Source organism: Phragmites australis, chromosome 5 (assembly GCF_958298935.1).
Source record: "Phragmites australis chromosome 5, lpPhrAust1.1, whole genome shotgun sequence".
In the NCBI taxonomy this organism is placed as follows: domain Eukaryota; kingdom Viridiplantae; phylum Streptophyta; class Magnoliopsida; order Poales; family Poaceae; genus Phragmites; species Phragmites australis.
Window position 1 is genome coordinate 42,152,951 of NC_084925.1, and position 27,029 is coordinate 42,179,979.

Sequence of the window (27,029 nt, forward strand, 5' to 3'; positions counted from 1 at the left end):
TCTATTCGAAATACTTCTGACCAAACTGTTGTCTACAGCGAAGTATAACATTGCACATAAATTATAGACTGGAAGACTGACCAGGACAGAGATAAAAGTCTACATTATTTACTGATCTTACAATCTATTGCATGTAAGTCTACATTAATTTTAAAGATAGTCTGAATTGCAAAAGGAACTCATGCATCTGGACATAATTTATCAGATTGATATAACTTAACCCACAATGTTCAACTCATCGAACATTGTACAAAAGCGTTGCATTCCAGTCGAAGTACAAAAACATTGCATTCCAGTCAAAGCAGTCGGCCTTAGCCAAGGCACATACAAGGCACAACATTGTGATAGAATGCGTCATCACCTCATCCCACAGGAACCCGAGAGGACCCCTCCCAATTTCCAAAGTCTTAGCCTGCCTCTACGAAGGACGCCGAGGCAGCCTCCCCCCATTGTCACAATTGCAGACTGCATGGCAGCTACCGAATCATCGCAACTGGTTCTCCTTCTCGGTGGCGGCGTTCTTTCTCACCTGAGACGGCGGCCTCGTGGCAGCGGCTCCGGTGCTCTCTTTGTTGCTGCTGCTCAAGGACTCGTTGGGCTTGGCTGCGTTGCGGTCCGTGAGAGGAGGGTTGCTCTCCGCGGGCGCCGAGGACATGGCTCTCGGCAGCCTGAGGGGGATGTCAGCTCTGTCCCGCGGGGCAGCCTCGGTGGTCTCCGGCGCGGAGGGCGGGAGAGGGTCTGGGACGAGCTGAATTGTCGATTTGCGCCAGTTTTTCCTCGGCTTCTTTGTCTCGGCGGCTTGTTTCACCTGAGAGGAGAAAAATCACAGAGTGAGGCAATGGCGCAACACCGGGTGTTGCTATGAAGAATTAGCAACCATCCTGCAGCTAGATGCAGTGATTTTAAGCCACAGTGGGGATCACAGTACTTACCACACTATTACCAATGTCAGCCAACGGTTTTCTTGACTTTGCGTCGTGCGCTTCCTTCTCAGAGAAAGCATTCTCGAGAAGCATGACTCCCTGATTCACGATTTCCGCATTATCTGAAGAAGACTCCCTATTGGAACATTTGGAATCCTTACAACCACATGCTGCACCGCATTGTCCACCTGAGCCTCTGCACTCGCATTTATTGGTCTTGCATAATGAATATTTTGAACACGAGCAGCCATGTGAAGAAAGATTATCTTTTGGCAAAATGGACTTTTCATCGGTGGGCTTCTCTGGTTCTGCATTTTCCTGTGTATTTTGACGACCAAGGTTAGGATTTGAACGGCCGGACACTGTTCTCCGGCGTCTTCTGGTTTTTCTGGTCGACTCTACCCATTCTCCATCAGATCCCTCACTCGTATCTTCTAACTCTTCCGAGTTTTCAGAGTCTGATATGTCCATATCGTCCGACCAATTGAAACTGTTCTTACTATAATCGAAAAACTGCGAAGCTCGAGCCCCCTACGTGTAGTAGGGACGACAATCAGGCACATTTAACTAAAACAACATAGTGTGCGCAATGACTAATAATATCACCAGATGTGTTCTAGATGAACTTAAAGGCGCATATATACCTTACGCATGGCATTAGTTTGACCCTCTTCTGAAACGTCAGTACCACTCCTTGAAGTGGTAACAGATTTCTTTGCATTGTTCAGTGCAGTAAAAAGCTGCCGATTACAACAAAGTGTAAGCATATGAGAGATGACAACCAAATTCATATCTATTATGTTGAAATGCATCGTAAATTTATCCTAGACGTCGTCAAATTAGCACAATGCAAAACTGAGAATATTTACCTGTATATTTTGGTTACTTAGATCTTTCACTTGCGTTTCTAACTGCCTCTTTGCGCTATTAAGCACAACCACCTTTTCCTTCAGTTCACTTATGGTGAGTTCTTTTTCATTACACATCGCCTCTTTATCTTGTAGTTGACACCTAGAAGTAAAATACAGAAAATAATAACATTTTGGGAAACCAGAAATATGCATCACATAAGCTCCACCACAAAATGTATTTAAGGAATGAAAAATACAGCGTACCTTGCAGACGATACTAACTGAAAAAGGTAGTTCATTATGTTCTTTGCCTCCGGTAAGGACCTGACATGGTACCATCTACCCTTACCATTGAATACACGCTCCCTCTCCTCTGCTTCTGACAGTTGAGAGGCCATAGACACCATAGCACTAGACGACGAGGATAACATGTTCTCTAGTGCCGATATCCTAGAACTTCTAGCGCTTGGAGACATAAATTGAGGACAGTCACTATAGAAATAACAAATAGTAAGCAGAAATTCAGAGACAATGCAACAGATCTGTTTAGCAAAAGAAAAAAGAACAGTAAATCATCCAACCTCATCTTGTGCTTCGCTTCCGCCTTTAGCTTCGCTATTTCCTTGGATATTGCCGCTCTCCTGTTTTAAGAAAAATTTCCATGTAAAACTGGTGCAGTGGTGCAAAACAAATACAGAAGACGCCTATAATACACAACCAACTGGGCCACCATATTTCAATTACAGATGATAAATTACACAGCTCAGATGTAGCAAGAAAAAGGGGTAAATCACCGACATAGGTATATCAAGTCATAAGGGATTTCAGAGGCAAGCAATAACACATATTTTGGTTAGGGAATTGAATAAATTAGGTAAGAGCAACAACTTAGATAATGGAAGCCCATTATTTCCATTCACGGAATTATGTACTGGAAAAACCCTTAGAATTGTAATTTAACAACTAGGCAGAAGGAAATGAACCTATTTCATACACCTATACTCGTAGCCAATTCTCTAGTGGTCCATTCGCACAACAAGAGATCATTTTCACTGCATATTTACATGGAATGGCTGCACATCTATGTCTATTCCTTCATCTAAATGCTCAAAATAATGCACAAATACATAAAATGCACCACAAGACGACAATAGCATTAGAGGCCCAAGATCTATAATATAGCAACAACGGAAAACTAAGACTTACTCTTGCATTTGTCGCTCATAATGTGAACGTAATTCATATGCTCTTATAGTAACTTCAAGTTCATCATCAATAGCTCGCATTAAGGCCTAGTGACGTATCAAAAGAATGTCAGACATAGTATAGCAGGCATACAGGAACTAGTAATTGCATTTGCTAACAAAATCGTCCAGGATTTTCACGGGCACCTGCATCCCCGAACCACTGGTGCCTCCTGAAAAATTAGGAAATTCGGTCAAAAGGTAGTAAAAAATCCATTTATGACTTATGAGCTCATTGAAATCTAATGGCAAAGAATATAAAGCCACTGGCCGTAGCTTCTTACCATATGTGTCACGGGTGGACTTCTTTGCTTCCAGCAACTCCTTCAATCTTTTCGCAGCAGCGGCGGCTTCTTCAGTTTTCCGCTGTAAAACCTACAAATTCAAACAGAATTGTGCAAGTGACAATCATGCTATTTGAAAGCCGAAAGAGGAAAAAAAGAGAGGAGAAACTAACCATTTTCTGCCTCTGATTTAGGGCCAAGAGTTTGTGCATCTCATATTCATTTCGTCTCCCTTCCTTCTTGAGCTAATTAATAGAAATACAGCACTCTCACTACCAGTTCTTTGAGAAAAGAAGTTTATACGAAACTGACCAACAACCAGTAAGAACATTTACCTGAAGTACTTCCTTTTCACGGGCAGCCTTCCACGATCTAAATTGCTCAGATTCTTGCTTCATCTTTTGTTGAAGTTGAACCTACATGGAATGAAAAGGATATATGTAAAAAAAATATTGAATTACATTTGGGCAAGTTTGGAGGAAAAAACACCTTCTGAGACTTCATGCGTTGAATATCTTCTTGTAAACGCTTAGCTGCCTCATCACTTTTCTGTTTCTGCCGTAGCAGCTGTTGTTGAGCTTCCTGCTTTTTCTTGAGTTCAGAGACCTGCAAATTGTGTGTAGTTAGTACATGAGGAAGTTAACAAACGTTTTGATGTATGTACGAACCTGAGATTCAAGTGTATTCAGCTTCTGAAGATAGTTTTCTTTCAGCTTTTGTGCACTCTCATCCGTAGAAGAAGATATATTGGTCAACGCATGGCTAAGATTCTCTATTTCTTTCTGTAAACATGAAGAGTGTTACTAGTGTGTCAGAAAAAGGGAAAGGATAAAATCAGCAAATTAAGCAAGTAAAACCTGAAGAGCTTTCTTTTCTTGCTCAAGCTCATGTAACTTCTTCTCGTAATGTTGCTTGAGAACAGAGGTGTCGCTCTTGGCAAATTGTTTCATCTCTGCCTTTTGAAACATGAAAAGAAGGTATAATTATACTCTTCAAGGTGAATCAAAGCACGCAATACTAGGCTCGAGGATTCAGGTAAAATAACTAAATCAGTACCTCCTTTTGCTGAAGTCGTTTATCTAGTTCCTGCAGCTCCTTATCAAGTTTGTCTTGCATGGATGAATGTTCTCTCTCTTTTTCTTCTTCATCAACTTCACCTGAAGATAGTATAGTTATTGAACAGTATAAGATTCGGGAAGGATACCAGTGATCCTGGCTGATATATATTCAACAGTTTTAGGAACAATAAGGTTTGGGGAATAACAACATTATACAGAAGAGGTAATGTTGATTGTTGAGTTCTAACATCTTTCCAATCAAAGATTGAACAAATAATTAACTAAACTTCGGTTTTCAGTTATGTAATTTATGTAGTAACACAAATCTAGATAGCTAGATAAATCATCAAGTAGAAAAACAAGCTAATAATGATAAGCAGAGCTAGATAATCCTAGCTCCAAATGTGCTACAAGCACTTACTGAACTGAGAAGGGTCAACTATTGAAAAAAGGTGTTTATTACAGTAGTGCTTTGAAGAAAAGGTATAAATCTGTTTCAGAGGCTTACTTGAAGCATCAGGTGTTCCTACTTCACAGCCAGAACCCAAGCCATTTAGAAAAATGTCTCTTTCAACCGCAAGGCGATCATGTAAACCATTTCGGCATGCATCGGAGAACTTTTGCCGCATCAGTTCACCTTCCAACCGCTGGATTTTTGATATGTAGCTCTTCATAAGGTCCACAACCTGGTTGGAACAAAAAAAATTGGAGTAGGATGATATAACAAACAACGCGCATATAAATCTTTTCAAGGCATATAGATGTAATTTCACTCACTTGGTCGTTACCAGCATTCTTAATATCATCCCATGATTTTCCATTCCGCGCACATTCAAGCATCAACATCAACTGATCCCTTTCCAGCTGTGTCAACGTTTAATGAATTTATTATTCTGCTGTGCTATGTTAACGACGGTTTTCATGTCTAACTGGCTCACTACATACTTTTCTAGGGACATGACAAAGACATGGCACGCACTATAAACTGATTGCATATAATTGTTGAACAGAAATGTCACACGAGAGGAACAAGACCAAACATACATGTACATGTTGCGAAGAAGTATATTATGGACCCAGAGCAAGAAAGCAAGACATCACTTTCGAGCAGAAAGAAATGATAGATACCTGGGCAGCACAGGCGCGTTCTGCCAACTGTTCGCAAGACAACTCCCTTTCTTTGAGCTCATGGTTGAGCTCAGAATTCTTTAGCTCAAGTAAAGAGACTTTTTTTTGCAGCAACTGAAACACGCAGCAAACATTAGGTAATGAAATCAAATGACTGGACCAGCCAATTAAGATAAGACAGCCTACCTGAAGTTCTTCTAGTGCTGCACTCCCACTGCGGGAAAACAGAAGTTCAGTCTGCAGCTGCTCAACCTGGCTCCTCAGTTTTTGCATCTCTGCTGTAACTGGGTCACGGTTTACCACCGCTTTATTTTGAATGTTGCGTGCACGATTGGCATATTTGAGTGTATTTATGGTTTCTTCTGCATTTATATCAGCAGGACTAATGCAAGCTGCAGGAAAAGAAATAGCAAAGCAAATTGATTAAGTGCCTCCAATACCAGGATATGTCTGGAAAAAATAGACCTACCAATCATGACAGTTTTACTGTTTCCTCCTAGAGAATCCTGCAAAAATGATTTATACCCTTAGCAAGCCCCGATGTAAATGTAAAAAAGGTAAGCCATTTGTAAGTAATAATGCCTACTACTAAAGTCCCTAGGTACATTATCTGTCAGCAAACATGTATCATAATGAAATTCAAATGATGAGGTGCATGCTTATCTCAAGTAAAGTTGGTACAAACTAGAATGGAAATCAGTACTGAAACAATACATTACCATAAATATAAAAATCCTACCTGTAGAAGGCGGGTTAATTTGCTATCCCGGTATGGGACAAATGCTCCTTCTTTCCGCTTCTTTTCATCACCTAATGCACTTATAACATTGCCAAGAGCTAGAAGACCTTTATTTATATGTATACCTGTAGACACGAAATAGATAACAAACTTGATATCAGTTGCACAATTATCTTCTGAACTAAACCAACATGTACAAACATTGGGAGAGCCTTCATTACCTTCTTTAAGCCTTAGTCCATCTGCGCCAGTCCGTTTAGCCCTTTCAGAACCAGCAAGGTCGACTAGATGAAATTTTGATGATAATATGTCATAGTCACTGATGTCTGACTTGTCAGATGCTGGACCAGATGTCCTCTTTTGCTCAACACATATTGTGAAGATGGCATGAGAGCGACTACAGATAAACAGCACCATTAACATAAAGAATTATCATAACTCACATGGCACTTCTTGATCATGTAAAAACTAGTATAAATCACAGCAAAGGAAAGATAGAGTACAAACAAAGCAGAAATGTAGTCAGTATTTCCTGTCATCGCACAAAGAGAATTTATAAATGCATAGCATACCTCGACTGCTTATTCATGTTTGTACTTGCTGTTGCACGCGACGACGACCCACGTGACAAATATGATGCCATTTCTTCTTTTGATTTTACCTCAGCCTCCGTGACACCAGCAAGGGTTATGCCACCCGTCGCAGTCTCTCGAATTTGAATTGGAACTCTGGCAGGTGCCGATACTTTGGCAACAGACCCCGAATCAATTCTGAGAGCAGCATGATTTCCATCGAGCAAATCAAAGACCTCCTCCTTGAATATCTGAAATCCATAGCACCACACCGCAGAATGATAACAAGCTAACAGCTGCTGGTAAAAATAAGAAAGAGACAAGTGCTACTAGCTTTCTTACCTCGATGAAAGACACCCTGATTAAAAACTCTGTGCCATCCTTTGAGGCATCAACTTTTCTGAATATTGTATCCATAACTTGAGGAATTATCCCTAAACAGTTAGCTTCACCGCTATAATTGGTACCCATCGTATATGTCTTGCCAGAACCCGTCTAAAGTTGTCAAGGTAAAACGATTATGTTACAGAATGTTCATCTAAAAGATAGTCAGCCTATTAAAAACACTATTAATTTCATCATGCAAAAGAATTGCACCTGGCCATACGCTAGGACAGTAGCGTTGTATCCGCTGAATAATGAGTCGATTAAATGATGCACACATTGCTCAAATATTAATGATGACGGAGTCCCTGTGCTTCCATAGACGTGATCAAAGGTGAAGACATGGGGGCCAATTTGAACCTAAAACAGCAGAGAAAATCGTCAACATCTTTCGGAACCTACAAGCCATTTTCAAAAATAAATACCCTGACAAAGTGGCAATTTCTGAACTTATATATGCTTCAGCACTCTGGTATAAAAGAACAGTCTCAAATCAGCGAATACGATGGTCCTGAGCATAAATCTTCCACTAGTCATCTTCGGCACCAGTTGGCCTTTGCTGAATCAGGCCGCCCAGATTTTCATCCAGTCTGCTCCGGTGCACGCATCAATTCGAAATCTCAGAAGCATCACGTTTTCCCCACCAGATGGCACCCAACCAGACACACTCTCCATCAAAACAATCGATACCTGAGGCTCGCCGGGCGTGACGGTGACGCAGTCCGTGCAGCCGTCTTGGAGCTCGAACGTGATGAGCGGCCTGATGTTGACGGCCACCTTCACGCTGTCCTTCTGCTGGTTCGCCGCCGCCTCCGAGCTCTCCATCGGAACCCTAGCCACGAATCCCCAAACCGATCAGACCAGCGCCAGAAAAAAAAATACCCTAAAATCGCACCCCAAAGAACGAGAAACAATAACCACCTCAAACCGGCGGATCTGGGAGGATTGGCGACGCTCTACGACCTACAACGACGAGCTGCGCTTGGGTTGGGGATTTGTGATGCGGCGAGCTTAGTTAGGGTTGGGGATCGATCGCCCTCTCGAAGAGAGAGAAGGGAGGAGAGGAGGAGGAGGGAGAGAGAGAGATGGGCGGAATGCCGAACGGGTGAGAGCGAGAAGCGCCCGCTCGGAGGATTTCGAAAAATTAGGGCATGTCGCGTGACCTCCGCTGCGCGTCATTTACCAATAACACACCGTGTCTATGGACCCGTTACTGGATGGTGCTAAGGCCGTGTCTGTACGCGCATCCAAGCGGTGTATGGACTTGGCGTAGGAACGTTTTGTGTCCATGTGAACAAATGCGGGAGCCGCACCGAGACTGTGATTGACTTGATGGACCTGGTCTATGCAACGCGGTGCATCTATGGCCATCGATTTACGGACCAACCGTCGCTTGGCTGTCTGGGTTAGCGGTGGTCCTTTGGACGTGATCTACGGGCGTAAGAGGAGGTAGTGGTCCAGATGCATAGCTGCAAGACGACAACTTCGGATGCGATTTCGAATTCAAACTATTGGCAATGACGACTCTGCCCATGAGAACGGCTGTTTTTGTGAATTTTTTAAATAATATTATTTTATTGAAAAATTGCAAAAATAATAATTAAATTTTAAAAAAATTGCAACAATAGATACCTATCGGTACGTGGCTCTGGAGCCGAAGATCTGTCGGCACGCAGAATGTCGATAAGTTATGGACACAGCTAAAGAGGTGTGCCACGTAGGAAGTTTGTACAGTGTAATAGCCTATTGACATTCCACGTGCTGACAGGTAAAACGTTATAACATATCGTCACACGGAATACCGACAAGTGCCACGTTAGGCATGTTGGTATTCCCGTGTCGACAGACCTTTATATAATCTACAGTCGTCGATTCCCCTCCCACGCTCGACCGTAAACATCACGGGCGATGCCGACGAGCCGACGGCGTGCGGCGCGGGCGGCGTGCTGTCGGGCAGAGGCGACCGGCGGGTGGAGGTGGCCGGCGAGAGTAGAGGCGCCCGGCGAGAGCAGCGGTGGCCGGCAAGAGATTTTTCTTTTTTGAAATAGTTATAATTAGTTACAAATTTATGGGTATTTAGAAAGTTGATGTAGTTAAAAAAAATAAGAATACTTAGAAAATTAGAAAAAAAAATAAGTGTAGTTAAAATAGAGTATGGAAAATTAGTATACAATAGTTAGAATAGAGTAGGAAAATCTAGGATAGAGTAGAAAAGTTAGAAAAGTTAGGATAGGAAATTTATAATAGAGTAGATCTAGTTTGAAACTTTACAATAGTTAGAAAAATTAGTATAGTTAGGTAGAAAATTTAGTATAGTTTGAAAATTTAGGTTAGAATAGTTTGAGGAAGTTCGGCAATGTGGAGTATTTAGAAAAGTTTAAATATTTAGATAATTTAATGTTAGAAATACTTAGAAAAATAGTTAGAGAAATGTCGAGTAGAGTAGATAATTTAGGAGAATAAGGATATGGAATTTAGAGTAGAGTAGGTATGTTTCGGAAATTAGCTATATATAGGAAATATAGTATAGTTAAAATATGTTACTTAATATGATTTGAAAATTTGATATTATTAGACGTACATATTTTTTATCGATATAGGAAATGTATATTTGAATTGTTGTGGATTTTCGTAGTATTATATTTGGAATGGAATGAGAAAAATATGATTCATTTAGAATTTATAATAGAAAAATTTAGATAAGTGTAGCATAGAGAATATGTAGTTTATAATGTTTCAATCTTTAGTGGTTTGAAGTCGAATTATTATGAATGGAGTAATTGTTTTTGGGGGCAATACATTTGGAATGATATAGTGTCAACAAAAAGAGTATGTTAGTGATGATATTTGACGGTTATGTAGAATACAAGTGATGAGGTTGAATAAATTTGTGATCGTGACTGTTGTATGTTGATTATAATTATTTAACCTAATGGAGTATAGTATGGCTGTTGAATCGAAAATGGCGACCGCAGTTGGGTTTAGGGTTTTTTAAGGTCCTAGATATGTCATGCATTGTGATTGTGGGGTGGATCTGAGTAACTTCTAGTTTGTGGACACAGAATCGCATAGTCTGGAGAGATTCGGCGATCCTAAGTGTTGGGTTGGCTGCATAATCTGCTGCAACTCAGTCCGGTACATCAGCGATTGACGGTGAATGTTCTGATTCCTAGACATCGAGAAACCAACTGGCAGTAGTAGCTCTTGGAGGTTACATGTTCAAAGCAATGACAATAATTTTTGTCACTGAAGTTGAAATAGGTTTTTCCCACTGTATCCTTATAGAAGCGAGTGATATTGGGTCCACAAGAGCTTGACATAGCATGTAGAAGTTATTAGTGAAAATGTTATCCATGAGGAGGTGCATCAGAGTATGGTTCTGAAGGTACCCCTACAGACTAGTGCACCGATTGAAATACAGTCTTCAAGAGAAGAACGTAACGATGATAAGAAAATTAGGTCACGATGCGTGCTGATCATAGAGAGCAGGATAAGGCATTAGTGCACGAGTCAGCATGGGAGTATGATTCTATCGTGGTGACCAAAGGCCAGGTGTTTCAGTGAAGAGATAGTGTTTCTTGGAAGCGAGGGAGTTTAAGGTGGTAATATATAATCATCGGATATACGACATCAAATGTTTAGCTGAATGTTGCACTTGGAGAGTTTATGGATTGTTGTCGAGGTGTGGTACAGTATGGTTAGCATCTATTGTTGAGCCACATACTTGCAACTTGAGCCGACCTCTGCGCGTGCATAGGAACATGAGCGCTGATTTTGTTGCAAATGTGATGTACCCAGAGATAGTGAAGAAGAATAGTATGTTTTCTTTTGGAGTTATGCATGCTATCAACACCAGATTTCGGTACGAGATTTCATATGACATGGCATGAAGAGCGAAACAGAAGGTGTTAGAGAAGAAGTTTAGCACTTATAAGGACTCATACCATAACTTGCCTTCACTGCTAGAGGTTATTCAGGGCAGGAACCGTGACACCTGTATTGTTATTCATGATTTTGTCAATCAGGATGGAGATCGAGTCCTTCAGCGAGTGTTCTAGTCATTCGGCTGTATGGTCGAGGCATTCCAACATTACCGGTCGGTAATGTGCGTGGACAGAACATTTCTCATAGGCAAATACAAGGGGTATATACTCACAGCTATCGGGGTAGAAATACATGCAAGAAGGTTAGGTGTGTCTGATACGCCAGCCGAAGAAGAAGAAAAAGCCTTCGATCGAGACTATTATTTGAAGCACGCCCTGACTATTTCCATGTTGTATTACTAATTTTATGGTGCTCTATGTTTGTAATATTCATCTGTCTATGTGTTGAAGTACTGTAATGTTGGCACATTGTTGTATTATATAATATTCGGACAACGTAAGTATGTGTTGTAATATTTGGGACATGTTGTATTATGTACTATTTGGAGTTACTGGACAACCTGAGTATGTGATGTTATGTATTATATTTGTGTTTTATTTCTCTCGTGTTTAATTTTTATTTTGCATATTTTGCATATTTTGCATTGCATTACTACGTGCTTGTCGTATTCCTTATGTTATGCAGTATAATATTTTTTGCTTGTAGGTACGGAGCTCATCGACCTTGTGATAGATGCGACGCATCGGGCACAATTGGACGGCATCGACCTGTACCTGCGCTTGTGTTTACGTACTCTGGACACCTTCTAGAGGCTCGGCCAACATTGGATCCCGAGGTAATAACTCTGTGCATTATATGTTTGTTGTTGTAAATCATTCGATATTTTACTCGCATTCTTTATTATTCGTAGGTTGAGGGCATCAGGTCTCTTTACTTTGGCTCGTCTACTCAACCCGACTAGGGACCGGGCCCCCTGGTTTCCCCTTGACAAGGCATTGCTGATAGCACTAGTCGACTGCTGGAGGACGAATACGCACACTTTTCACCTGCCCATAAGAGAGATGATTGTCACGTTGCAGGACGTCTCCATGCTACTTGGATTGCCTATGGCAGGGACTGCTGTGTTCGGGTCAGATGTGCACGCCGAATGGAGGAATGAGCTCCTCGCTAGGTTCCACGGAGCCATTCGTGAGGGTTAGTAGCCTGATCAGGTGGCCTTCGACACGGTCCATCAAAGGCCTAGGTCCAGCTGTTCTGGGTGGACCATCTGACACCAGAATCAGAGGACTGAAGAGTACGATGACACCTGGAGGCGTACCTGATCTGGTTGTTCGGGTGGGTCCTCTTCGCCAGCACGCACGCGGACATCGTCAACAAGCGGTTCGTCTTTTTCACGCAGCAGATTGCAGACGCCCCCGTGGAGCAGGTCCCTCAGTTTAGTTGGGGCTCCCCGATCCTAGCGCACACGTACCAGGCATTGTGCAAGGCCTGAAGCAGGAGGAGTGACTCCGAGTTGATCACAGGTTGTCCTTTTCTCTTAACATTGTGGTCGTACGATTGCTTCGACATAGGGCGCCCACACTTGAGCTCATACAACGTGTATGACGAGTCTTTCTACTTCCCCGATGAGTTCGGCTTGCACGACGCAGTGGACGGCCCTATGATGGGTTCCCTCTGGTGCAAGCGCGAAGTAAGTAATACAAGTCAACACATCTGTTTCAGTAATGTTGTTTCATGACGCTTATGTGCCTGACAGTTTTCTTTTTCATGCAGCCGAGGTGGGTGACGGCAATGACACACTCTTCGTACCCTTAGTTTGTTGTCACATTAGATCAGCTGTAAACAGACAGAGTGCGCTAGACACCATACGACCACGACGCGGTCACGACGCGCACCTCTTGGCCTCTTCGACCTGTGCCACGAGACCAAGCTTTCTGGCTTACACGATGACGACTGGTGTTCGACGTCACGATCGAGTTCTATTACCCGAATAGAGTGTTCATGCAGTTCGGGTATCACCAACACCTTTTGTTGTCACGATGACCGACAAACAACACTCACTTATAAGTATTTGTAGTTACATGTTCTACACTATTCACGTATGAAGTTATGTAATCATAACTTCGTCTTGCAGGATGACGCGGAAGGGTCAGGGCATCGCATACGATGCAACTTGGAGGGGTAAGTTGCATGCGTGGATGGACAACTGGGCGGACACGGCTGCACACGTCCACGTCCCCAGCAGTCCTTATGACCCTAGGATGAAGGACGCGTACTTGTGCTAGTTTCACGAGGTGACATGAGTTAGGTGCTTCCCAGTGCCTCCGGAGCCACCACAACACGAGCTAGAGGTCACCGACACGTTCGCTACAGAGCCGACGGTGGCGTACTACGCAATGGTACGTGATGATGTTTCATTATACTAACTTTCATTCTTATTATTAAATGTGTTCTCTCGGACATTGCAGGCGAACACATGCAGGGACGTCGGCACAGAGCTACTAGACTTCTTGAACCGTTGGGAGTCGGACCCACCGCGAGTTGACCCGGGTGAGCCGATGGCCGGTCTGCGTCGGCTGGCACGATGTTGCCTTGACAGGTTCGTGCTTCATGCCTGAGGGTATCGTACGTCCTCAAGCCTACTACACAAACGAGGTCACTGTCACGTGCTCGGGCTACGCCACCACGCTTCCACACAGAACCAGCCTCGTCGTCTATGCCACCATGGTTACGGTACGTGCTGGCTCCTGGTTTCCGCTCGGGTGCTTCTGTTTCAGGTTCATCACTACCAATGGTATCACTCGGGATTGTATCTTTCGAGTCAACTAGACTGTGATGCACGACATTTGATATAGTTGTACCATGCAACAATTCCACCCTCCTTCGATGTAGCATCCGCTCGTCGCATTCCTTGATGGACGACTGGTCAACGGAGCTGATCGATGTGGAGGGCCCGTCGCATACAGCGGGGGAACCTCCACCGACGCGGTCATAACAGGATGACCCTGCCACCCCTGCTTACGCTGCACGGCCTCTGCACCCTCCGTGCGACCCCTTGACGTACTCTACTGACCACGTATATCACAGAGCAGCAGGCCAATTGAGGGGGCCAGGCATGCCCAAGAAGCGCGCCCGTGGCGATGGCGACGCCCCTTGACCACGTCTTTAGACAGTACTTGTACATGTTTATGTTATTTCTAGTATGTGTTTGGCATGCCATTAATGATGTTTATGTCGTTACTATGTTATCAGCTATGGTTTTATTATATGTGTTCTCGTTTCATCCTAAAGTGTAGCATCGTGCAAACAAAATACTACGTTACATGACACGATAGAGCTTTATGCATGAAATAACCACAACATAGAGCTTTATGCATTAAATGACCACACATGTATCGTGAATCAAGCTTTAGACACGAAGTGACCATATAACTCAGCTTTAATCATGAAATGACAACACCTCTGTCTTGACTCATGCTTTAGAAATGGCTTGGATTTATCAGGCTTTAAACACAAAGTGACTACTTGTACTTTACTTTCATCAATGAAATGGTCAAGATTTATCATTCTACCTATACGTTTTTTCTAAGCCCAATGTTTTCATAGGATTTCCTGCATTCTATGCAGAGACAACAATAACTCATTCCTAAACTGTCGCACAATAAAATGACCACACCAAGCAACAGCTTTCACAGAAAATCTCTGCCAAGCATCAATGCCATAACTTTTCCAGATTTCACTGGGAATCCTATGCTGCAGTCTCATCCAAGCCCGTGCAGTCACTCCATGCACCGGCCTCCAGCCACTATAAATAATCCCACTCTCATCCATAGATAGACCATTCATTCCTCAGCTCTCTTAACTACAATGTTTTCTTCAGCTTCACCAAACTCACCTAAGAAACATTGAATGATTTTTATCCCACAGGGTGTCAAACCGTCGATATGCTTCTGTGCGATCCTTGTAGGTTTCGCAAGTCCCAAGATATCTCCTACACCTATGGTCTACGTTTCTTCGTATGTGTCAACTAACAGTATGATAAATCTCGATATGGATCATACAAGTACCCACCGGTATAATGACATAGATCACTCATGTGGGTCTTTCCATACGATTTCATGCACTCTCTTACTAATCTCACCTCCTGTTTCTTTTGTCCATTCTCCTCCACCTATCTACGACTTCATGGAATGGCTGGATATGGAGCAAAATGAGCACCGGAAGCGGTGAGTGGACATGAAGATGCAGTGGAGGAGGGAAGCTTACGAACGTCACGAGTACGAGCGACATTAGGAGGAACTATGGATGAAGCGATATAAGGAGGAGCGCATTAGGAACGCCACGAAGGAGCGTGCCGCGGCTTAAGCACGCGAAATAGAGAGGGAAAGGAAGTAGGAGAGGACCTATCGTGCTAAGGTGGGGGGCCCGATGCCCTAGAAAGGGGCAAATATCCTAGGTGCACTTAGTAGAGAGTATCTATTGTAACACAGCCTATTTTTATTCTCTAAAGCATGTTAGGTTACCAGCGGCATGCTATTAAGTTAATCTTTATGTGTACCGTACATGCCAATATTTGTTGCCATCATTTTCTTTATAGTTATGGTCCCTTCGCGCAGTGACGATAAACCCCATATCCATATAATATTTACTAGCGTATATAAACTCCATATCGGGTAATATGATAATTGTGCTTCACAACTACTATTGTAAGAAAATTTAGATTTTGTATCCTTCCAAAGCTACTTTACTAAAAAAAAAGTACCCACACAATTTTACATGAACTAAATAAAGAAATATCGATAAAATTATATCAAAATAACATTAGCAAAAAATAAACCACTCTATGATACCATTTAGACAACTCTTTTAACTTCTTTTATAGGATCCACATTGAGTTTTGGCGGTGCCTCATTAAATACATGATATTCTCCTAATTATTAATAAAAATCTTTCAATAAATACATTATATTCTTCTAATTATTTAGAAAATTAATTAAAAAATATAGTTGTCGGGTTTTCGTCAAATGGAGTACTGACAGGTCTGTTGGCATTCCGTTTACCGATAGCCTTGTCGGCTATCGCTACCATGACACCCTTGTCGGTGTCTACCCTGTCGACAGGCCCCCGGGCTTAGTGCCACATAGCATGTCGGCACACGGAATATCGACAGATCTCTTGTTGATATTCTGCAGGTCAACAGTATCTATTTTTGTAATTTTTTGAATTCAGCTATTATTTTTAATATTTTTCAATAAAATAATATTATTTAAAAAAATTGGGCGTTTGCATGTGGGAAGGGCATCTTTTTTCAATAAAATAATATTATTTAAAGGCTGTCAACTTGACACTAAGGTAAGGTTCTGTTTGTTTTTTAATCTTATGGAATCTAGTCTTAAAAATAAAAATAAAATTAACTGTCACAGTTTAAAAGTTGATTATTATCATTCATAATCCACGTCGTAATAATATCACAATCCAAAATCTGATTGGAATGGGTTTCTCCACATAATTTAGAGTGTGACAATCCACATAAAAAATAAACAGGGTCTAAGTTTAATTGGCTATTTGCATATGGTAGTAGTATAGATGCACCGTACTTTAGCCTAGTGAACCTTGAGGTTGTTTGAGCTCTTTACCTGTCACTAAGTTACTGAACTCAGACCAATTTGAGTTTTGGTAGAGCCAAGCTCAAATTCAGTATAAACCTTGAAAGGATTATGATTCAAGCTTGAGCTAGGCCTGGATACTCAAGCTTGATATCCTCGGTGCCCATATTTGAATGTCGGTTCTTGTTATGATGAATTGACACCTAAGCCTTATATAGCACGCCTGCAGCGAAGACACGAAGATGAGTTGTCGTGTAACTCGTGCCCTTTAACATTTGACAAGTTCGACCGTTTCGAAATGTTTAGTGTTTGTTGTTTATGGACAAGCATTCAAGTTGATTTCATACTTTGCTATTGGTGTATGCATGATATCTGTATGATGATATTTTGTCGTATCTATATGCGCGACCCCCATGTGTGTATACATAAAAAAAAAGAAAAAAAAAGAAGGGGCGACTCGGCCGGTCTATTGGGCCAGCCCAGTCTTTCTTTCCTCCTTTTTCTCCCCTGGCCGCGTGGCCCAACCCAGGCGGCCGGCCTCCTTCTCGCACCGAGCCGGCCCGGACCGGTCACCCCCCACCCTTATCCCGCTGCCCCCTACAGCCCGTCTCCCGACGACCTTATCCTCTCCTCGTCCTCATCCACTCCCCCCTCCTTCCTGAGTGCGCCGCCGCCCGCTCTTTCTCCCGGCGCCGCCTTGCTCCTCGTGCTCACCGGCTCAGCTGCGCCCGCGCCCGAGCTGCCTGCTTTTCTCTCCTGCTCTCACTTCCTCTTCTCTGTTCTCGGGTCCTCGCGCTCAAGCGTGCGCATCGGTTGCGCCACCCCAGCGCCCGAGCTGCGCCACTCTTTCTCACACTGTGCGCGCTCCCCTCCCCCTCTCCTCTGGCCGGTGGACCACAGATGCACGCTCATCCTTATCCCCCTAGATCTTATCTTCTCCCTCCCCAAATCCAAACGGTCGATCCGATTTCCCCACGGTGGGAACCCTTCGCCGACGCTATATAACTCGGACGGGTGCCCTGTGGGGAGAGGGGAGAGGCCGGATCTGAGAGGGAGAGAGGAGAAGAGAGAGAGAGAGACAGAGAGAGGGAGAAAGCTCATCGCCTTGATCTTTGCTTGGTCGTCGTGTTTTTGCTTGCCGGAGTGCCATGTCCGTCCTCGCCTCGTGTGCCGGTGGGTCTCTGCCATAGCTGCGCCTTCCCCTCCTTCTATTCACTACAGGGCCACCGGTCGGTGTTCGCGTCGCGCCATGCGATGAGTAGGTGGCCGACCGGCGCTTCGATGCCACGCCCATGCAAGCGGATGGCCGACCGGCCTTCGGGCCTCGTCCGCGCGTGAGCAGGTGGTGCTGACCGGCCTTTATGCCGTGTCTATGGAGGTGTTGTGATCTGTGGTTTTGATGTTGGCCGGCGGGTATTGTTCTGTTGCTTTGATCTTGGCCGGCGGCGCTGTTGTTTTGGTGAGATGGTGTTATGAGTTGGCCGACTGATGTTCTCGGTGCTGTGATGAAATCCAGCTATTATGCCGTGTCCGTGGAGGTGCTGTGGTCTGTGGTTTTGATGTTGGGCGGCAGCTGTTATTCTGTTGCTTTGATCTTGGCCGGCGGCGCTGTTATTTTGGTGAGATGGTGTTATGAGTTGGCCGGCTGATGTTCTTGGTGCTATGATGAAATTCGGCTATTATGCCATGTCCATGAAGGTAGCTTGGTGCTATGATGAGAGTCGGCCGGCGCTTTGCGCCATGGCTGTGAAGGCATGTGGGCTATCATGAGTTTTAGTGGGCATATATATGTTGTTGCCCCTCCTTTCTGTTTGTTGTAGTGTTCATAGGTTGCTGGCAGGGAATCAGAGAGCCGCTGATTTACCGGCAGGGTGTCCGAACGCCGCCGCATTTGAGCACCGTTGGGTGAATGATCTGTTGTCGTGTTTGAGCGCTTGATCTGAGCACCATCATCCAGAGAATACACCGGTAGCCAACTCACGTCCGTTGTGGCTAACTGTGTGTGTTATTGCTGTGATTTTGGGGTGTGGGTTGTGGCTGGGCATATGTGTTTGCTGCCCTCCCCCTATGTTCTTTATTTGTTGTCGTGTTGATGCAGCACCGGTTCGGCTGGGAACTTAGGCACCATCGTGCTCGGGCAGTACTGGCGCGGCTGGGGGCTTGAGCGTCGTCGGGCCGAACGTATGCCATCATGCTGACTACCTTAGGTGTTGTTTCTGTGATGGATGGTGAGATTGGTAGTTGTTGTAACTATTACCTGTGGGGCTATGTGGCTTGTTATCACCCTTCACCTTTGTAGTATTTGCCTGTGTGGCTGTATTGTTGTGGGATAGGTCGAGATTAGAGGTTGTAGATGGGAGTCTAGAGACATCGTTGTTTGTCGGGCTCCCAATAGGTTGTAGCCGGTAAACGGACATGTAGCTATATTCTCTCTCCATCTATCTCTCCGTAGTACCTAAGGCTACGGCCGATGATGAGGGGACTACAACTCTGAGGCATGTGTGGCCGATGATGATCCGGGATGTATAAACAGTCCATAAGGCTCATGACAGACTGTTTGTCCCGTTTCTTTTACTATTTTGATTTTTGACGCTTACTTGGCTTGGTCTGTGATGTATGTGACTACAGCCTTGCAGACTCGGAGACGACCTGAGTACGACGACCAACAGCGCAGCATAATTGGAGGTAGCCCGAGAGATGGGTGTAATTAACCGGAGGCTTCACGAGGTCACAAGAACCAGGAGGACACAGTCGCCAGAAGTAGTCAGATAGCGTGTGCGTTGTACTCGTGTGTGTGACATTGTATTCATATGAAACTGTACTTTATGAATTCGAGATTGAATGAATAAAGTTACGTGTTTTGATTACAATTGTCTCATGTTCTTCGTATACAATAGTATATTGGCACACTCGCGATACATATGCAGTAATACAATACATCAATTCGAAATACCAAGCGCGATTGTTTCAAATCCGCAAAACAATATCATTGTGCTATTCACATATGGTTCAAATGTACAAAAGTCAGCATGACTGCATCCTCGCCATATCCATAATTTTTCCCATAAAGTCTTGCCATTTTTTAGGTGAATATGAGTTCTTTTTAATATTTTTTATTTTTAAATGTACAATTTTACTTAATATCGAAGGGTCGCAACCTTTGGAGCACAACCATTCTTGCAGCTCGTTCGCCGTGAGTGAGCACTATATTGGCTATGCTCGTCAAGAGATACTTGAGAGCATTTGAGCAATACCTGGAGAGTTGTGGTCCATCATGTTCAAATTTGATTGTCCATGGAGTCATTTTCCCCCTATTTTCCAGGATGGGTAGAAGGTTTTTTGCTCTACTTCAACCAATTGGCCATCGTCGAGAGTTGCAAATTGAAAGGTTTTTTTTTTCATATTAAACTAATGTGTTTCAGAAGTTTGGTTAAATTTAATGGCATATATAGAAAATCAAATAAAATAAATAACTTTAGGCTTCTAGGAAAAAAGAAAACCTCGGGCTAGGCTTCTAGGCTTATACACATTTATTTTCCTGTATTCAAACCCCGGGCTAGGCTTTCAAAAACCTGACCAAAAATCTTTTAGCCCAAGCCTGCCCAAGGCTCGTCGCTAAACATAGATTCAGAGTCCACGCCTGCTCGAGGGAAAAATGCAAAGCCAACGAAATACAACAAAAATCAAACTCATACCTTGCTTTTAGAATACACATAATTCAATTTACAAGTCAACTTATAAAGCACAATATAGAGCACAATATATGGCATGATGGGTGATGGTCTAATGGATTGGTGATTTCTTAGCACTGAGCTGTTGACCTTGCAGTTGAAGGCTGAGATTGAGAAGGAGCTTGCATCGGGTGGTCTGGACGAGCATGGTGCGTGGCCAGGTAGTCCCGAGTGGTGGATCTGGGTTTGCTCGGCTTGGAGAAAAAGAGAAAAACGACATCAGGAGGGAGGCACGCGTGCGGCAGGCTGCGAGCTCCATGACCTCTGCCTGGAGGGAGGCATGCGGGGAACGACAGCCTGGGGTCGTCGAGCAGCGGAAAAAGTTCATATTTTGTCCCTTAACTTTTTCCACGGTTTAGTTTTCACCCTAACTCTTCTTCGGATTGATTTACATACCTCATCTACTAATACCATCCAAATATGGTCCTTTCCCAGTTTTCTCTCCGACGTGGCGCTGATTTGGATACCGAGGTGTGACGGGGCAATACCATTAGCGGTTTTCTCTCCTCTCATCTCTCATTTTCTTTGTGAGCACAGCAGCACATCACAGAGAGCGAAAATAGCAATTCTCCCTCGCGCTCACACTCTAGCCCGTCACCTTCGTCAAACGAGCACCAGAGCCTAGCCATGACCCCTCTCTCAGTTTCCCTCCCCCTTATTGCTCGCTTCCCCCCCCCCCCCCCTACTGATTTCTCTTGGCCACATGCTTGAGAACATAGTAGTTCTATGTACAGCTTTGCCACAAAACCAAACTCCACAATGCCGAGACCAAATCCGCCCAACCGATCCTCAAATCGCGCAGAGGAAGGTTGTGCAAAGCTTTCCCCTCTGTCTCCCACACCGAATCCTCCACTCTCCGCCCGAATCGAGCTTTTGCATGTCGTCTTCCCCAACTTTGGTGAGTCTCGATCTGATCGCATGTCGAGCCGCCTCAGCAGTACGCATTCCGGCGAACTGAAGGTGTGGTGAACTTTTGGAGATCATTCTTAAGCTTTTGCCCACGCTAGCTCCTCATTACCTTGTCACCGGCGTGATCATCTGTGTGAGCCAAGCACTGCCACGTCGCAATGCTCGCCGCTGGCTGTGCCTCGATCGATCTGCCGAACAAGGTCTGCGCTAGGTGGTCCTCATCGCGAGGCGTGGCGAGGCGATGCAGATTGCATGGGTGGTGCTAGGAGAGTAAGATGGAACTAGGAGTGAGAGCAAGGAAACCGGTCCACGTCAATGCAAGGCCACTACTTGGTTTCCATGTTAATGCCACGTAAGATCAAAAACTGTGTAGGGAATGATATTTGGATGGTATTAGGAGACGAGGGATGTAAATTGATTCGAACAAGAATTAGGGGTAAAAATTAAACTGGAGGAAGAGTTGAGGGACAAAATATAGACTTTTGCCCTAGCGGTTGGTGAGATTAAGCAGCTGCCATAGGTTAGCGTTGCATCTGAATGAGCTAGCCCAGTGCTTTTGATATACTTTAAATATAATTGTATCACGTGCTTATATACTTTTTAATAATGTGTTATTATATTCTAGTATAACTATCGTTAATATTGATTAGCAAGTATGTGATTCTTTCGTGAAGTTCTCTGTTTGTATTGCGATGTTATTCTAAATAATCTCTGTAAGATAATAATGATTCATAAACCAACACATGTATTGATTATCAAATTAATAATATGGAACATATTTAGAGAATATGATATTGGATCGACCCACCTAGAGTTACTGCGGGAATTGTTATATGATGTATCATCAGTTGTAGTATCAAATGGTGTACCTACAAGATTCTTAGACCTAACATCATCATTGATTCTCATAATATGTAACGACACACTTAGGAGCTGTCAAACGTTACTCTGTAATAAGGGTAGTCATAAAGATAATTTTCAGATTTATTATAAAATATGTCGTGTGGTTTGAGCAATCAAGATATAATTCGTCTCTCCTAAATAACAGAAGAGATATCTCTTTGACCTCATGATGTGGTTGAATCAGAAAGTGTACGACCATATTAATATAATTAAAAAGATAATTGCAAGTTTAATAATCCAATGAAAGATTAAGTAAATGGTCAAACTATTATAAGGATGCTATGTGTCTCGCCTTGAGCTTAGATTAGTATTGTAAAACAAATATATATATATATATTCGAGAGTCAATATCTCTTGCTAGGAGCCGCTATTGATTTGGGTTCAAAAAGGGGTTTCTGAGGCACGACTACTTACATATGAACCTAACGGGTCACATACTTAATAGGTTAGAATAATACATATTGGATCAGTTCGTGGGTCAATTGGATTATGATACATGAGGGATTATAGTCCTTATGGGTCACCAATGCGGAAGTCCATTAGTAGACTCTATATAAAGGGAGCGCATGGAGTGAGGGAGTATACGGTTTAGCCACTCTAAACCCTAGCTACCCCAACACCTAACCCCCCAAAACCCTAGTTGCGCACACGCGGTGCTAGCACACCAACGCATAACGTTCCATCCCAAGACATGTGAATACTGTAGAGGCATTGCGGCAATTGCAACGTTGATCGCCTTGGTAAGGAGATGAGGCTACTTCTAGGAAGATCATCTACATCTACATGAGGACGAGGTCGCGAAGAAGGAATGATCACCCTTCTGAGTTCAGATACTTCCTCTACATTGAAGCATACGATGTTGGACCGGTTTACTCCGGTTGTTCTTCTGAGCCTCTAGTGTTAATGATCTATGATCCCATACTTATGATTTATTAGTTGAACGTGGTAGAAAATTTGTTTTATGCTAATGTAGCATATTTGTTCTCCAACACCCAACTCATTCTACTGAGGTTGCTACACAAGTGTTGGGTCAGGACAAGCTATCCTGACAAGAAAAAATTAGGATGTGCTTGGTTAGAGGAATATCTTAAATAGGAGATGATCATCTAGTTTTATAAGGTGTTTAGCTAGAGAGCAAGCTAGATATGATGTCATTTAGAGAGAATATTCTTCTCAGATACTAGGTAAGCCTAATCCAAAAAAAATATGATGGGGAGCGATCCATGTTATGTATAAGCTTTTATCCTGCTGATGTGGCATAATCTTGTTAGTTAGAGTAAATACATTCTTTTAACATATCTTAAATGATATTATCTTTTAAATTGTTTATCTGATTTGCGATCCAATTATATCATTATATTCATTGCAATTAAATCAACAAGACAAGATCTCGTATGATTATATTTTAATGAAAAACTAAACAATGACGAGCAATTCTCACAAAATTTTAGGCTATCTCTGTGTAGGTTCTATCCATCCAATCAAATAAGAAATTAAATCATCTCATCCAATAAGACATGAATAATTATATTTTATCTAACCTTATACTCCAACCAAACACACTTAAAACTCAAGCCTCGCTCAAAAATAGCATTGTGCTGTGAACAAGAGCCTGAGGGCGCCCAAGGGACAAGTCCGGCCTAGCCAGGTTGGGTTTTTTTTTTTGGGGCCGGATCAAGTCAGGTTTGTCGGCCCGGACTACCGTGATTAGATCTGACTTCGTGTGAGGAAGTCTAGTGCTGCGACCTATTTGCACCGGTTCCAGCCTTCCAGACGCTCAGCCGGCAATTACATGTGCAGCACAGCGAGGCCGCTGGCGCTTTGCACACTTCGACAAATCGGCCAAAACTCACTCACAGGCCACGAGCTCAGGCGGCTGGCCCCTTTCGTGCTGCCGAGCAGAGCGAGGGAGGTCCCAAATGAGAGTGACAACTGGCACTCGATCCCACGACATAACTAATTATTGCTGTGTGCTTGCTGTTATTTTGTGTCTGGCTTTTCCAGTTTCAAACTGCAGATGGATCGAAAGGAAGTCAAAATCGTTGACAGGTTGGATGGCCGCACGTTATCCACTGCACGAGCTGTTTCTTCAAGTATAATTTGTTGCTCCGATGGACGAGATCTAAAATTCAAGGTTTTTTTAGGTGGAAAGTTCTAGGCTTCAGGCCTAGCCAAACCTAACTATACGCAAAGAAATTTTACAAAGCAGAGTAAAATCCGGCACCGTTGTAAACGCCGAGGCGAGCTGGGACGCGATGTGGTTGCTGCGACCTTTCGCCGTTTCGCGTCGAGTGGCATCGAGGGTCGAGATCCACGAAGTCAGACGGGAGCCGCACGTCTGGCGCACCGTGCCACCGCCCCCACCTACAGCGGCTACGGGGTCCGTGTTTCCCATGGACACCGAGACTTGTGAAAGTTCGCGGCCGAAAGCGACGCGCACCCGTCCACCCCACACGACACCCAAAAACGAAACGAAAAGCCACGCTCGCTCGCCACCGCTGCCTCCTCCGCCCTGCCCCCAACGCCGTCGCCACACACGATCTGAGTGGCGTCTCCGCCGTGTATCAGCTCAGCTCAACAGAGGCAGAGCGATGCCATCAGAATTCTCGGGGTACTTGGTTTCCCTTTCTCCACTGCTATCCCACTGCTGATCTGGGCTCCATCCGGAAGTGCCCACGCCTGTTGGTCTCTAGTACTTGGAGCCTTCTCGGTTGCACCAAATTTGGCCTTTTTAGGTGGGAGCTCCGATCTTTTCAGCTAAAGATTTGATTTTCTGGATTCTTGGTTGGGTTTGTGCTGATAGGAGAGCCAAAGATTGCATCTTGGGCTGGGGACAATTACCACTGAGCCGTCCTCCCCTATGATCAGATGAGTTGTGGGTGTCTCCTCTCAATCCGAGATTGCAGGAGATGGTTGCAATTGTAGTTTCTTCCCAATCTTTCGCACCCGTATCCCCTTACCCGTCTTCTTCGCCCAGCCTGCACGGCGTCATCAGGGACTCACTGCCTGACAACACCCAATCCCCACCGCAGGTGCAGACAGCTAGTGGCAGCGGTGGTGGTGGCGGCAATGGGAGAATTAGCCCTGCGGTGTTGTTCATCATAGTGATTCTTGCGGTAGTCTTCTTCATCTGCGGGCTGCTCCACCTCCTTGTGAGGCTACTCATGAAGAAGCACCACCACCGCGGAGCCGGCAGGGGGGAGTCTGCTGCGTCGCTGCACCGGCCAGGCGAAGGGGACGCTGCGATGGACCGGCAGCTGCAGCAGCTGTTCCATTTGCACGACTCTGGGCTCGACCAGGAGTTCATTGATGCGCTGCCTGTGTTCGCGTACCGTGAAATTATTGGTGGCAACAAGGAGCCGTTTGACTGCGCGGTGTGCTTGTGTGAGTTTGATGGGGAGGACAGGCTCAGGTTGTTGCCGATGTGCGGGCACGCCTTCCATCTGCAGTGCATAGATACATGGCTACTGTCCAATTCGACATGCCCGCTTTGCCGTGGTACGCTCTTTGTTCCCGGGATGACGATAGAGAGCCTCATGTTTGATTTTGATGAGAGGTTGGAGGAGGAGCCGCTGTCGGAGGAGTGTGAGGATGGATTTCAAGTTTCCAGGCAAAAGTCCATTGATGAGGAGCAGCCAGTGACCGAGAAGAGGGTATTTCCAGTAAGGCTTGGGAAGTTCAAGAATGTTGGAAATCAGGGTGCCATCGGTGTTGTTGGTAATGGCAATGCAGCTGGTATAATGAGTAGGGAGGCAGGGGAGAGTAGCAGTAGCAGCTTGGATGCAAGGAGATGCTTCTCCATGGGCACTTACCAGTATGTTCTTGGGGCTTCTGAACTTCGAGTCGCTCTCCAGCCAGGTCGTGGCAGAAATGGTGTGAGCAGCAGATTTAGAGAAAGAGCTACTGGTTTAAGCTCTGCCAATGTTGAAGTTATGGAGGGCAAGAGGATTTGTGCAAGGAACAAAGGCGAGAGCTTCTCCGTGTCGAAGATCTGGCAGTGGTCTAGTGTGAAGGGCAAGCTGCCAGCTGGTTCCGACAATTGCTCAGATACTGGGAGCCTACCATGGATGAAAAGAAATGCCACCGGAGATAAGTCAGATATGTGACTCTGTCTATAATTTTTTGGTTCTTTTTTTCCCTACTGTTGGCTGTTGAATTGCTTAGCTATAGTTATTTGATCTGATTTAGTGTGTCCCAGCTCTCATCAAAATGATCATTCTCATCGAGGGATAAATTTTGACATGCTTACTGTATTGCTTGTAATTGTTTGTGATTGTTCAAGATGGTGTAGTTTATATTCTCATGTTATTGGTATTCCAAAAAATTCATTCAGAAGTCTAATACATCATCACCCAAACATCGATTTATAGTCTATTTGTGTTCTTGATTCTGCAATTTCCTTTCATGTAATTATCAATCAGGAGACTGCGTTAACCTACAGTGTGGTATATGTCCATATCACTGCAGTGATTACTTCCTTAAGAAACCTCTAGTTTTTAGATGAAACCATTGATTCACTCATAGAGCAGGTTCCCTTTATTACACCTTTTGACATTCTGATTCTATGTTATATGGGTTCTAAATTGCAAGAGTGCATCCTTAAAGACAAACCTCTGAGGCTCTGATCAGTACGTGTCATTTCTTCTGGCATGGATGTCATCGTGTGTATCACTGCAAGTACTAGGACCTTTTTATGATCAGCAAGGTTTTCTAATACAGTACAAGTTTGTCTTTGACTTGTTTCATGGTTCATAACAACAACTTTAGGAGGATATGACAGTAAACAGGGATGTATTGACAAGCTCACTATTA

At 44.0% G+C, this 27,029-nt stretch overlaps 2 protein-coding genes across 2 annotated transcripts; one reads left to right on the forward strand and one right to left on the reverse strand.

Moving 5' to 3' along the window:
* Positions 1-206: 206 nt before the first annotated feature.
* Positions 207-8,350, reverse strand: LOC133919773 (kinesin-like protein KIN-4C). The gene is made up of 27 exons (XM_062364275.1): positions 8,105-8,350; positions 7,874-8,015; positions 7,397-7,543; positions 7,142-7,294; positions 6,800-7,050; positions 6,449-6,624; positions 6,228-6,352; positions 5,958-5,994; positions 5,675-5,880; positions 5,489-5,602; positions 5,138-5,224; positions 4,869-5,046; positions 4,359-4,459; positions 4,160-4,258; positions 3,971-4,084; positions 3,792-3,908; positions 3,638-3,718; positions 3,476-3,547; positions 3,303-3,393; positions 3,166-3,191; positions 2,981-3,066; positions 2,356-2,415; positions 2,039-2,266; positions 1,793-1,934; positions 1,568-1,663; positions 933-1,454; positions 207-808 (listed from the first exon to the last, which is right to left on the reverse strand). The coding sequence occupies exons 2-27, from the start codon at positions 8,006-8,008 to the stop codon at positions 485-487; spliced, it is 3,768 nt and encodes a 1,255-aa protein (XP_062220259.1). The 5' UTR covers positions 8,009-8,015; positions 8,105-8,350; the 3' UTR covers positions 207-484.
* Positions 8,351-24,584: 16,234 nt separating this feature from the next.
* On the forward strand, positions 24,585-26,473 carry LOC133919775 (RING-H2 finger protein ATL46-like). The gene has a single exon (XM_062364276.1). The coding sequence runs from the start codon at positions 25,127-25,129 to the stop codon at positions 26,321-26,323; it is 1,197 nt and encodes a 398-aa protein (XP_062220260.1). The 5' UTR covers positions 24,585-25,126; the 3' UTR covers positions 26,324-26,473.
* The last annotated feature ends 556 nt before the right edge of the window (positions 26,474-27,029 follow it).